The sequence below is a fragment of the Atractosteus spatula genome, chromosome 3, assembly GCF_055471065.1.
Source record: "Atractosteus spatula isolate fAtrSpa1 chromosome 3, fAtrSpa1.hap1, whole genome shotgun sequence".
Classification (NCBI taxonomy): Eukaryota; Metazoa; Chordata; class Actinopteri; order Semionotiformes; family Lepisosteidae; genus Atractosteus; species Atractosteus spatula.
Window position 1 is genome coordinate 37,515,913 of NC_142708.1, and position 14,950 is coordinate 37,530,862.

At 33.8% G+C, this 14,950-nt stretch overlaps 1 protein-coding gene across 1 annotated transcript in view; it reads left to right on the plus strand.

Annotated features, from left to right (window-relative positions):
- The window catches only part of antxr2a (ANTXR cell adhesion molecule 2a), a 234,761-nt gene that overhangs the window by 151,210 nt on the left and 68,601 nt on the right, over positions 1–14,950 (plus strand). The window contains exons 14-16 of the mRNA XM_088911903.1: positions 1,708–1,803; positions 3,563–3,730; positions 4,037–4,117. Of these exons, the coding sequence (XP_088768029.1) occupies positions 1,708–1,803; positions 3,563–3,730; positions 4,037–4,117 (345 nt within the window). The remainder of the gene's footprint in view (positions 1–1,707; positions 1,804–3,562; positions 3,731–4,036; positions 4,118–14,950) is intronic.

The window sequence follows — 14,950 nt, forward strand, 5'->3', positions numbered from 1 at the left end:
AATCTTGATGTGTTTTTGGCACCTCCTGTGGACAGTCCTTTTAGTGCAGTCGGTGATATAGAGCAAAACAGAAAGTAAAACAGGAATTAGCGCTCTTATGTTCATAGTGTAGGAAGTGCAAATGAGCTCCATAAAATCCAGGTCAATCCTTGTTCGTAGCACTTAAGAAAGCAATGGCTATAAGTAAATTTTATTGTTTACATTTGTCCAGTTATATACTGAAGAATATCTTGTACATACAGCCTTTCGAATCGTTTCTATATGTTTATGTTCAGCATACGCTATATTCCAACGCAACATATGACAGCATACTTGCAGTTAACATTAACAACTGTTAATGCTATACCAATTAAGTTATGTTCTGTTGTATATTTATACATACTCTAAGACCATTTAAAGTTTCTTATTGATTGAATATTATTAGAATTTTGTGGAGCCTGTGCAGAAAAGTACAGTTAGTAAGTACTGTATATTCCTTTTTTTCTAGTTTCACTCTCATTCATAATACCAGACAAACTGTTCTACTCTGTTCTACCATTGATGATGTCAATTAAACAATGGAGCTAAGATGCTATTACCTGACTTGCATGTGTTTTATGAATAAAGTTTGGCTGGTTGTCTAACTACATCCAGCTTCATACACACATGTAGGGAGGACAGTACAATGTGTCTGTGTGTATTTTCTATTTATGTTCTGGATATTTCTTTCTAAAGTGTGTAGTGCGAAAGACACATAAAAATCGTAAGGTTCAGACAGAATGTCCAAGGGGTTCTCTTTAATTCAAAACCCTAACCAGGACTGTAGTGTGTACACTTTCCAAGATAATTCAAGATACTTAAGAGTACATCCATTCCAGGAGGACTTTCAATTTGGTCAAGGGGATGGATAAGGTTAATCCCATGATTTATACCATATATAATATTTTTATTTAAATACAAAAATTGATCTAGCTAGATTTGTCTTTTTTTCTACATTTTCTTCATGTTTAGCACATGTACTGTATAATGTGTGCATGTACAGTAGGGTCTCGACATCTGTGTATTTAAAATGTGGGAATTTGCTTATTTGGGATTAGCTTTGGCTTGGGTCTTGGATGGAAGAAGAGTGAAACGCATGAAACCGAGCCAAAAGTTGTTAAATTCAATTTTTACTGTAAATAAAGTGCACCACAAACTAAGATAGTGAGATGAATCTAGCTAATAAGTGAGTCTACCCTTGCCTCCTGCTGCCCTACCTAGTTTGGTCATGTTTTTGTATTAAACACTCCCTGTTTTGTGTCTGCCCCATGGAGAATGACAGGCTGGAGCCAACTTTACAGGTTCACTGACATTTTTATTGCTCTTTTCATTACAGTACTCTGTGCTAATCAGTGAGTCAGAGAGAGAAAGTGCTGGCATCAGTTGGACTGGAGGAGGGATTCATGTTGTTTATTTTACCTGATTACTATACATTCATAATTATAGATAATTATTGTTGTAGTTGAGAAATTTTGTTTTAATTAACTGATTAATGAATTTTAACTATAATAGAAAGGAGGGTTACTTACTCTATGTCTTTTAACCTTACATACTATAAACTGTAGGACATTAAGCAATGGTACAGAGGTGGACCTTGTTATATGCAATTGTGGCTATTTGCGACTGCATTTTGCATGGAACCCTCACAAATGTCAACACCCTATTATGTTTATTTTTAATTCATTGTAGAAACCAGAAGAGGATCCTATGCCTAAGAAGAAGTGGCCTACTGTGGATGCTTCGTATTATGGAGGAAGAGGGGCTGGTGGCATAAAAAGAATGGAGGTTAATCCCTTCAAATTAACTTTTTACTTACACTGTCAATGTCTTTACAATTTAATGTCAAAATAAACTTCAATTTGTAAGAAAAGTTATAGTGCTTACAAGACATAAAGTCACTTATGTTCTAAATATCTTGAAAGAATTATAAGCAGATAAAGTGAAACAAGCAATTAGTTTTTCATTAATGCTTTCAGATGGGTTTCATTATCTCACAAAAATTCAATAAAATAAATTACCAGTGCATAAAGGGATATGCCTTTGTGTCTGTATACATGTTATGATATAGTACTGTAAACTAGTTAATTTGAACCAGAATGCATACTGCTTTGTGCTGTTTCAGATAAAAAACAAAACAAAAATGGTCGCTTGATCTTTTATGATAATAGTCATTGAAAAGAATTAGGTGACATCAGAGTTCATGCTGAATGTATTTCTTTCCTAACAAAATCTTGTTGAATATTGTAAGACACTGTTCTCAAAAGGCTTTGATGACTTTGACGTGACAGGTTAAGTTATCTTGTCTGCTGTTAACTCTGAATATCTTAAGTCATCATGAGTATGAGAGATTGAGTGCTGCTGTCAGATTAATGAATTCATCTTCCGGGTTTGTACATGTCAGTCCTTTGTTCAGCCAGTTCTGCTGGCTGCCACACTCAAAGAGAATCGAGTAAATAAAGTGTTACATGCCATCTTTTTTGTTACTATGTGCTTTCCAACCTGAGAAGAAGAGACATCACAAGGATTTTGAGACTGGAGGAAATGATAAACTCAACTTTTCCAACGAGTCTTGAAATTCAATTCTTTACTTTAATGCTGCATTACATTGCGTCTACATAGCGGATTTCAGTTCTTCTGTTGTAACAAACAGTGAAGCTGCACTCAGGAGTTCCCTCAGCATGTTTGGGCAATTATAATTTTATAATGAAGATCAGGCCTTCACTCCATTTACATAAAATACACAATGGGTACTACAGTCCATGTAGAATTAGTAACATTAGGAGTGTTTTATTCATTTTAACTGTTCTTCTAAAATGGTAAATAACGCCTGCTAAAAATAACAAGAGTAGCCAATAATGTTGTTAATCTGGAAAACATAGATTAGTCCTATGATGTAGACATGACTGGCTCAAGTCTGAGATATACATTTAGCTGGCAGTGGCTACCCAATCTTCAAAGCAAAGTTGGCTGTCGGGACTGACTGACTTGGGTCATCCAGACAGTGCCTGGTGTGCTGCACAATAGGCTTGTCCTTGCCTATGATGTTGTAATGCCATCAGTGAGAGCTGCATTAGACCTCCATGTGATGCTAACTCTAGATTCTGTAACACACATAGTGTGAAAATATAAAATTGCTGTTTCATATACTAAGTATTTTGTTTGGTATCTCCGTTAACTAACAGATCAGTTGGAATGAAATTGCGGAATATATTTCAACACTTATATCCCCAGGCCAGGATGGTTGGGACACAGAAATGCTGGGTTTTAAATTACGTCCTAATGTGTAAAATATGGTGCAATGGAAGCTAACAGAAGGAAAGAAAGGCTTTGTCTTAGACAGAGTGTCTTAGCATCCACCTCCCACCAGACGGCATCTCTTGATCTGTCACTGCCCATCCTAAGAGATTTATTAAAAGGGTGCAGGCTATTGCTGAAGTATTTGCATTGGTACTGCGCACTTCTTCGCTGTTCTCTTTTTTTGATCACCTTTAGTGAATACAATACATTTCATTGTTTGTATAACATCTTATGGTTATCAATGCAGGTGCGCTGGGGTGAAAAAGGATCTACTGAAGAGGGAGCAAGATTAGAGAAAGCAAAAAATGCTAAAATTCATGTACTAGAGGAAGTTGAAGAGCCAATGATGAAAAAACCTGCTAGACCTCCTCCTGTGTACCATCCCCCCGAATCAAAGTGGTATACCCCAATTAAGGTGAGGACTCCATGGATAAAGTGATAATTAAAAATCCTGAAATTCTTTAATAGACACCTATTTTTTGAGCATGCATGATTTAAAATCATCTAAATGTAGATTTAAAACTATAAGTGGAATTTTCTTACAGTACCTTTTTTACTGTAAAAAAAAACGATTATGCTACACCCCCTTCATCATGTGAAAATGTCATATACTAAAATACTATTTTATTTTTCCACCTAATTTCATTCCATTTCAGTTTTCCTGGTTTCTAGAATGTGTTCTTACACTGTTGTACTGCTTGTAACTTGGTTATGTGTTCAGGGTCGCCTGGATGCTCTCTGGGCTTTGCTACGACGACAGTATGACAGAGTTTCCCTCATGAGACCACAGCCAGAAGATGAGGTAAGACTGAAAAAATAGTTTGCGGTATAACACAAACCAAAATAGCACTTATTTATTACAAGGTAATGAAAATTGTGGGCCACTGTAAAACACTGTAAAACATAAAAGGTTTAAAGAGTTTAATTTCATTTTTTAATAGCTCAAATGCAAATACAACAACCACAAGTACAGCATGCTACCTCATTGATAGGTGACACTAAGAAATTAAACAGTGCAGGAGTATAAGAAATGATGGCTTTCAGAATATTGAACTAGTTAACGTATTGTAAGTACTACCTTCAATATTTTTCCACAAATGTAATTACATAATTGTTAAAAAACAAACTGCTGTCCTGATAGTAACATGCTCTTCTGGAGAGGGGGTAAAGTATAACTTTATCACCCAAGAAATCAGTTATAACATGATCAGGTGAGCCTGTTTAAACACAAGAAACATTTTAGCTGGCCCGCATTCATGCTTAGTTTTGATATAATGATTGTTATCAGAGGAGTAAAAGGTATTTTGACTGCAGTGGCAAATTTCCTGGAAATATTGTTGTGTATATATTTGAAATACCTTATATGGTCATGTGACTTCTAGCCATTATCTTCTAGGATGCAACAGGCATGTCCTATTATGGTACATGATATCATATTTTCAGGGCTTGGCAGTTTTTTAAACTTGGCAAAAGTTCAATGCATCCTTATTAGCATTATAGGAATAAATAAAACCACACATTGCAAAGTGTGCGGTACTGTTTAAAACAAAAGAGTTCCTTTCATGATGTGCTGAAATCTGTGAGTTGAAATGTGAGTAGAATCTAATTTACAACAAACCTTCCCCATATTAATACAGCCTTATGCAATGTCATTCTGGAAATAACATGGTAAAGCTTTGGCTTCCAAATGTATTCCCCCACTGAAATAAATTCAGGGCATAGTAAAATAAGGTAAATTAATCCATTCTGAATCTTGAGCAAATAATAAAAGAATTCATTGCATTGTTAGTATTAAGTATATGTTTGGTACAAAGGTTATAATTTAAACAAAGGAACTTACATAAGGCTAATCAATACTGAAAGATGTTGAAGAGTGCACAAAGTTTAAATTTCCTTTTGCCAAATGCTGGGTGTTCTTCAGATTTGTCTGAAACCTTGTATTCAGTCTCTTTAATCATTAATGGCACTCTTCCTGAGAGTGATAACTTTTTTATATCTAAAAAAACAATACAAATTCCATAGAAAACCATTTAATGAAAAACGTGTTCTTCAGATCAGTCCTACACACAATACAGAGCAAGTCTAGCCGTTTTAATTATTTAATAAAATTGTGGAGCTGATTGATTTTGCTTGCTGTTAAAGGTTTAGTATTCATTGTACATTAATAAAGGAGGATATTGTTATTTCCTATAATCCTTTTCTGTAATATAACACTGTAGTTTTTCTTATTCTGCAGATTAAGGTAATTTATGTTTTTAGATTTTAGTTTTGGTACAGTAGATAAGATATTGTGTTTCTCCTGCATTTATATTATTACATTCCATTAATTAATTTAAAATTCAGTTATTACATTGATTTTGATTTGTTTACAAAGACTTAATATGAAACAGTATATATTACATGTGAACAACTGTAACAAATATAGCAAGGCATATAACCTGTAATTGTGTCTTTTATCTGCCAAACTAGAAACCAAGAGCAATGTAATATCAGACCATTTGTAATGAAAGAGTAATAACCAGGTATTGTTCTTGGAATATTTCCAGGTTCAACTCAGATCAGACTTGACTTCAAAGTTCCAAATTAACATTGATAAAATAAAATGGATGTACAAATTCTAAAATATTATATGTTTTAATGTTCATATTTAAATTTTTATGTACAAATCTGTATGATTATAAACACATTAATATTTTCCTTCTGTTCTATATATAGTACAATATCTGTTTTTACACCCTAAAGAATGTGGTTTACAATAGGAAAACATTTGTACAGTATTTTAATGTTAAAAAGAGATTACGAAAAAGAAGGTAGTCATCCTCAAATTACAGCTTTTTATTAGGTAAATTAGAATAATCAATTATTTTTTGTCTGGTATTGTCAGTTGTGTGTTTTTCAGCTTGGGTCATGGCACTAAAACATGCAGCCTCTCACAGGAGAGAATGAGGAAGTGCATGCAAACTCCTACAGCCCACATATCTTCCAGCATCTTGTCTTTTAACACACCACAGGCTACACAGTTCAGTACTGGAACTGAATAAAGAAATGAAAGAAGAGGTGCACCCTTCACTGATTGCATCACAAACCTGCTAGAGCCTGGAAGGCTTCAGGAGTGGTGCTCAGCCAATTGCCAGCCACTTAGAGACTTAGAAAGTCAGCTAGCGACTAATATCTCACCTAGTTCAAAGAACTTCCCTAATCATTGGTTATATGTCTTATAGGGGGTTTTCCACAGGTGCATCTCTTTGTAAATATATAATGGAAACATTTAAATAAGGCATCCATATTTTAATGTTCCTTACCTGAGTTTCTTGGGAAACTTACTGTCCAGATGGGCATGTACTGAATTGCCTTGGTTTTAATTTACTGTTGACCTTGCCTGGAATAAACTAGGTAAATGCTTCATCTTCAAACAAAGGTGGAGAGGCAGATACCTTAATTTTCCATGCATAGCCTGGCCTATGCAGTTACATTTCCTGTTTTTTTTCCTCTGCATATTTTAATTTGCTTTTGTTTCCTCACTTCTTTTTATGACACAAGTATGCTTTAAAAATATATTTCATGATTAATTTCCTTGTGTTAGGCATTAACACATATAGTAGCACAGCATATCTGAAATAGAAAATACATGTGTAGGAAAAAAATAAACATTACCTTATTTATATTAATCGCATTTCAAGAGATACAGTATGTAGAACACTGGGTGTGGTAGTTCTTAAACCTTAGTGTAATTCTGCTTTTACATACAAAGTACAGTACATCTTCATTTCTCATTTCAAACTCATTAAAATAAAATTTTGGACAGTTAAATCTCTACAAGTAATGAAAAATTATCGATATATTGAAAATAAATAGCAAAATGAGCAGACTGTATTAAAACAGTAAAAGATGTACATTTTTATTACAGGAGCATGAGCAATTCTGACCACCCTTTAATTTAGTTATTTTTAAATCTTGTGTTGAATGGATGATTGTTATTTTATGGTTTATTAATATTAAAATAGTTTTTTACTGCAAATGACTATGCAACACAGTTTATTTAAAATATGAATGTTATTATTTTTGTTCTGTTCTGTTGGTTTTATCTGCTGTATGGGAATACATACTTGTGTGAATGATTTGCTTCTAGAAAAAGTGAAACAAAGTGATCTTAACTGCACATGGAGATATGTCAGTGTGTTTAATCAGGAGAGCAGGAGCTACTGTCAGCGTGGTCAGGGAAATGCATTTTTGGACCCCAAAGGGCAGGCTTACTTCATTTAGGAGAGAACTCAACTGCAGACTTTCAAGTCCTTGATCAAGTAATTGAAGTTCAGGCATGAAGAATCAAAGCTGGAAGAGTCTTTTTCAGTGCCAGCAGCTGATGCAGGGTGGCCCAGTTTGAGAGCCACACATGGTCGGAAAGAGGGCCTTTGATGACGGACAGAAACCCTCAAGGGTCATGAATTTTTCAGTGCAGAATCTGTAAGGTTACAAGAACTCATACAGGTGTAAGGAAGCAGGTTGTCGCAGACATCTGTTCTGAGCAGAGACCCAGGGTCCCCACCAGCCTGCAGCGAGACTGCTGGATTGTCAGCAGATGTAGTTTAGAGCGGCAGAACAGTTTTGGTCTCACATTTGCTGCCTGAGGGGCTTCAACACCAAAGGTAGAACGGGGGTGGACACAGCTGCACACCCTAACTTGCCTGAGGCACAAATAAAGGGATCTAATGTAGTTTGACTGTGTTGTTGGGGAGATGAGGGAGCAAGAGAGGCACTTCAGAGCCAACTTAATGCAGCAACATCTGCCGCCAAGTTTCTAGGGAGCGGCTGGGGACAGCAGGTAGGAAAGGTGGTCGCTGAGGAAACAGCCCCTATTAAGTCTCATACTCTTTTGAACGGCCTCTTTTCAGAACCTGCTGATATACTCAGCAGGATCCTGTATTGTTTTACAAAGTAGCAGCCTGCAAAGTGTACTAACAAGGTAGTTTATAAATGATACATTACCATACATTAACCCAATGGGCTTCTGTTGAAAAAACAAAAGCAAAAACTGAGGCACATCAAATGTGTTAGTTTTAACAGTGTACATTTTAACAGAGAAGATGTGTGTGCATGTATATTTTACTGTATATTGCAGTAAATACATAATAAAGTTTTATAATCAGGCATTTCTGTATCAGACACTAGGGCTGTAAAACAATTTCCTTACATTGAAATATTTCAATAGTAGCATAATGTTTAGTCTCTATAACATAACAAATCCAACCTTGTGATTTACAGAAATGGCCATACTATATTCAATATTTAAGAGGCTTCAATGTGTTCATATCCACTTGAAATAATTTGAACTCTCTTTTGGTGTTTCAGAGGTAATTCAAAAACCTTAAAAATGTGAGAAATAGAAAATCACTAAAAACATTAGAAAATCAGTGATAGAGCATCTTATTTGTAGAGTTTACTTTTAAAAGAACATAATGCTTCAATAGTATACTTAAACCATACCCCAGATTAGAGGCATACAAGAGCAACGGCACCTTTTCGTGACAGAATTAAATTTCAATTCAAGACTTAAAGTCTGTTATTTGGAATCAAATCTTTTGAGCGTCTAGAGCCTTGAGTGTTTGTCTTCACGGGAGCATAAATCAGGCTGTGTACACTTTGTCCTCTTACCCAGGCTTACTGGAAAACTGTGCAGCCTGTGCACCACTAATGAATTCAACAAAATATGATTATCTCCCTGTTTCTATTTATTTATGTGTAATTCATTACAGTTGTATTAAAAATATTAATGTGGATTTAGATGATTTACATAGTTGGTTAATACAAGAAAGTGAACCTTTAAAATATGAATAAAAGTCACAACACAGAAGATTTAGTATAATGGAAAAATGCGCAGAATATTATATATTAATATTTTATAATACATAATATTATATAATATAAACAGTGCATGAAAATAATAAAACTTACTGTACTCTATTAACAAGATAATGCAAATATATCACATCAAATTAAATATTAACGTATTTAGAATTTTAGTGGACCATATATTGCTTTACTATGGCTCCTGCATATTTTAAAGCCTCTTAAAATCAACCTTATTATAACATTACCTTATTAGTACACGCAGACTGCCTGCCTCCTAAGGGCAGCTTTGTAATGAGGTGGAGTGTATTTTAAATTGTGTAGATTCCTACTAGAGACAAAAAAAACATGTCAGCTGCAGTCCTGGGGCTTACATCTTGCAGTTTCACTTGCCTCACAAATTTACAGTAGTAGCCTAGTGTGACAGCATTTTGACTTCACAGTCATTGGTCAGATAAACAATACAGTGGAACCTCTTAATTAAGGGCTCACTATGCAAGAGTCTGAACTGCCTGGTCTTGAAGAATGACACTGTGAGAGGTGCTAGGTGGCACTGTGATTAAGAGAGCAAATGATAGACTGATTGGATGTCACTTGGGTTGCAACCACAAAGGTTATGGCTTATCATATTATTGAATCCTGCCATGTTTCAGATGTGGCTCTAAACAAGATATGGAGAGCACATCTATGTAAAATACAGATTTAATGTCATTTAAATATACTACTGTCCCTATACAGAAGTTGCATTTAAAAAAAATAGACCATGACAATATCATAATCTTTATCTGAAGATATCAAAATTGTCTGTTTTGAATTTATAATATTAATCTGATATTTGAAACAATAAGCTATTTCTGTTAACTGTTGACACAAGACTAAAGTTGATTAGTCATTTATGTTATGTTTAAGGCAGATTTTCTGATTTTCATTTTGAACATTAAAAAAAACAAGTTCAGGGGCTTTGGCATTAACCTAGAATTGAGTGAGTTAGCGGGTGTGCAGTTAGAGGTACTGATCTGGCCGTAACCTACTTGGCTGTTGAAGTTTTTGGAACTCTCTAGCAGGAAAGAGCCAGCAACCTGCTGAAAAGATAATGAAAGGGTTGAGGTGAGGGAAAGGAGTGTGTATTACCCATAAATGGACTTATTTACAAAATATCTGTATTAAATATTGAATAAAGGAGCTTGGTTTTCTTTTGACCCCAACAATTGTTTATCTCATACCACATGTTTTATTGAGAGTTCAGTCTCAAAGTAGTGGCCATAATATTAATCAAAATGCTAGAATGTTTCATCAGAACACACTGGGTAATTCTATCATTCAAATTAATTAAAATTAATGTTAATTAAAATCTTCAGTTTCTATATGTTAAAGTATGCTAAAATGACAACAGAAAATTGTATAAGAATATTACATTTGCTTAATAATTTTGTTAGTGTAGCGGTGTTGGCAGTATAGAATAGATGTCACTTTCAGCACAAGGGTCAAATAAATTCCTAGTGTACCGTCAATAAGACCAAGTTGAGGAGTGTTTAGATACTTGTAATATTGTAAATTTTGAGAGAAATTAAAATACTGTATGAAGAAATTATAATAAAATAATCATTCTCAGTCTTAGTGGTGCATTTTCACCCTCTGAGGGAATGTTTCATTAGGACCCCTCTAACTGACAAGTAGGTTCGTTCCACTATTTGAGCATATTTTTAACATGTCTTGTCATACAAGCCTAACAATCTACTTAATTTTATTAATGCTCTGCTTAGCAGCAGGCTCAGAGTCGACAAGGTCTGCCTCAACTTGGTAGCAAATATTTTATTCTGCTACACTGGAAATTTCTCCCATTAGCTGTGCCACAGAGGAACAAGATCTAGGCAGTGTTAATGCAGTTAACTTGCAGTTGTCTGTTTGTCCTCCAGAATAGTGAAGGACTCATATGTAATTGAAAAGAATAACAGCTAATGCCTGGAGATTTTTTAAGTGGACAATCCAAAATCAGAAAGTGACTGATTTAGCGCATAAACAACAGTTCTCCAGTTAAAAGTTTTTTTCTACATATGGATGTTTGGTTGGTACAGTGTTGAATACAATCTAAAAATAAAATAAATATAGAATTATTACTAAATACACCTGCATTTTACCATGAAAAGATTTCATAATGAGAAGATATATACTGTATATACTATTATAACTTTAAAACAGTTATGTTTTAGTGATATCTTGCAATTTGTTTTAGTAATAGTCTTGCAATTTGAATTGCAGACATACATCTGACATCAGTGAGTTTCTTCATAATTAAGATGTTATTTTAGCTTTAAAAATTATTTGTAGCTAACAGGTTAATTGAGTCGTGTAAAATGCTGTATAATATGAAGCTGTGTAAACATGAGCTAGTTAATGTGAGTTATGTCTATTTGCCATCAACAGAGATGACAAAATAAGTACAAAAAAATAAAAAAAACAGCTGGAGGGTTATACTGTTTCCCTTTTCTTTCAGTTTTGATATGTATTTTTGATAAATATTTCAGAAACCACATAAAAATCATTTTCAATAAAATGACACTGCAGCGAGCACTGTTGTTTATAATTTTCTGGTTTGTGTTGCTTGTGTTAGCCTGCGCTCCTCATTAGTACTGTATGTGAATGAGCTTGTTAGCCTTAACAAGCAGTAAGTAGAAGGCTGACAGTTCAGTTCAGCTTGTGCTCCCCAGAAGAGACATGACAGCTTTTACAGTCATTGGTGCGCAGATTTATGAAATGGCCCTCTGCTCTTAACCAGATTAGTTCCTTTTACATTAACTGCTAAAAGTAGGGCAGATGTCCGGGCGGCTGGTTGTAAATTCGATAATGTCTGCTGTGTTAATCTGCAAGTCTCCTGAAAACGCAAAGGCTGTTGGTAACAGGATTAAGTTTAGGGACCTTTTGAGCTTTCACTGCCTGGGATGGTGGTGATGGTGATGTGAAAGGGAAGGGAGGAGGGCTCTGGGGGATGTTGGCGAGTGTGTGTTTGGAGGGTGGGGGTTGTACTTTTCTGTTAAAACTTCATCAAATGTCAGGAAGGGTTTATGTAAGTTATTAATTAGGCAGGCCACAAGCACTGTTTGAGAAATAGCTGCCTTATCTTTTATATAAATGTAAATGTACACATTCATTAAAACATTAATCTTTATAACTTCTGTAATACATATTGGGTGTATTATTATTAAAAATGAAAGGTTTTATATTTTCACATTTTCTATAATTATTTTGCATTATTTTTTATCATTATCAATGTACAGCCAAGTATAATTCATTTACCATTTGTAAATCTCAAATACCATTGCAAGGCAGGTTATGTTATTACATTTTGTTTTTAATATCAAGAAAAATAAGAGAAATAAAAAAATGCATTTGAAATTGCTTCAAATCTGTCATTTTTAATCCTCTTCATGGGATGGAACTAGTGAAACCTCTTTGTTCTAAGAGCATTCCTGCTTCCTTTTGATTAGTCAGGAAAACTGGTACCTGCACTCTGAGCAGACTGTTCATATGGCAGTACTTAATGTATATTCTTATGATGGAATCTAAGCTGATGTTCAGCTGTGTGCTTCCTTTAGATTTGCTAATGCAATAACTATGCCACTGTGCTTTTAGAGTCTTTGTGAAATATTAAAATCAAATCACTGCCAGGTAATTGGTATATTTTGTTTAATACAGTTGTAAATTTCAGCTTTCAAGAATATTTTAAAATTATTTTGGTTCATGGCAGACATAAAAAAACAATCTAAGAGGATGTACTTTATACTCTCCTCAATTTGTACAGAGATTTTCAGAAATTTTTTGTTACTCAAGCACTTCACTGCAAAATACCACATTATTTATCTATATTTGGTATTATGCTTTATTTCAGTTTAACATTAGATGTACTTTGTAAAATTGAGATTTGGTTTGCAACTTGCAATAATAATATTGTGCTTAATTTTATAGTGTAATATTCAAATACTTTTGCTTACTTTTTTATGTGATGCGTAACTATGCACCAAATACATTAGTTTGATGTATCCATAAGTATTGGTATCTTCTCTTTATTGATTTATCATTATTAAATTTGTAGTAGCTTTAATAAAGTGCCACATTAAATTTAAAATAAATTCAACACAAAGAAACAAAGCTCATCACAATATTCAAATTAACCAGCATGTTTTCATTTGTATAATTTTAAGTATAATTAAAAGGTATTTAAGAAATACATTTTTCTTTCTCAAAAATGTCCCAAAAATGTTTTACTATTTAACAATTATGTTTTAAAATGCTGTTAAAAATTATTTAATGTTTAACAGTGTTTGAGTTTGAGGTTTAAGAAAAACAATTTTATGTTCAGTAATCTAATATAACATGAAGATACATAATACCACATTATGACATTTTTTCATTCAGCATTAGATTAATGCTTTTATGATTTGTTGTTAAGTGATATAAATATGCAAACGTTTTTTTTTCTTTTTGCTCAACAAAGCACCACTGTAGTTATTTTTGATGATTCAAAGATTTTATTTTAGAACCACTTTTTGACTTCTGTTCAGGTGCCATATAGTTATTTCCTGTATTGTAACTTTCATTTATAAATACTGATATTTAAATTATTTGATGACCATAAATGTCTTTTTTGCCTTCCTTATGTTTGTATCTTTTTCACAGTCTGAGAACTATTAAACAAAGCATACTTTAATGTTAAGCTGATACTTAGGTTATTTTAGAATAGACATTGTAATAAACATTTTGTTTTGCTTTGTTGTGCTGTAATTCAGTTGCTACTCCTTCTCTAACTTTGTTATTAAACCACAAGTGGCAATTTCTCCCACATTTTAACCCACACTAGAAGTATCTGTTTTCCAAGTGTTAGAATACAATATTTAATATCTGTTTTAGGCATTCCTACAAGAATGTGTATATTATAATATTAAATTAAGAATATGTTCTTAACTTCTAAGGCATTCAGAATTATTAGATGATAAGGATTTGAAAGGACACAAGCCATGGACTATTAATTTCAATGGACTTTTGGTTGCTTTACTGAAATAAAAACAGTTCTGTTAAGCAGGAAGGCTTAACATGAATAAGGAATCATGAGGGCCATGAGTAATGAAGCACAAGGGCCAAAATATTGCCGTTAAGTGAGAGAGTTGTTGAATAATAAAACTACTAGGGTGATGACGCTACCAATAAATTCATTAGTACCCTTAAATGTCTTCCTTTAAACTTTCAATGTCAGGTGTTGGTCATTCTTTATATGAGAACAGTTTCCCAATTTTAATTAATGCACAAATATACTAAGTATTGACTACAAATGTCAGAGATGTGCGAGTAGTTGGAAATTCAACAGGGCTCCAGTGAGAAACAATTAGGTGCAGATCCATTAGGAATTGTTGGTATGTTATTCCCTTTTTGATATCTGAGCAGTTAAAGGTGAACTACAGTCCCACTTTCTCAGAAAGGTTATTAAATCTCAGTAGCAAAATAAATTCATTGACAGTGTAGAAAACAATTACAAATTTTGAATTAAGTGCAAAATCATGAATTTTGTGAAACTACTGTAAGTCACCATATTGTCGATAACTTCCAGGAATTCCCACAAATTGTGATGATGGCCCTTCTCGCTCTCTAGTCTCTGTAATGACTAATGTAATGTGATGTCGAAGGAAATAAATACAGGTTGTGCAGCAAACATTTTGCAGTGGAAATATTCCAATGTGATCTGCATGCAGAGTTAACAAGTAAGAAGTATTTGTCAGCAAAACCATCTCTAAATTAA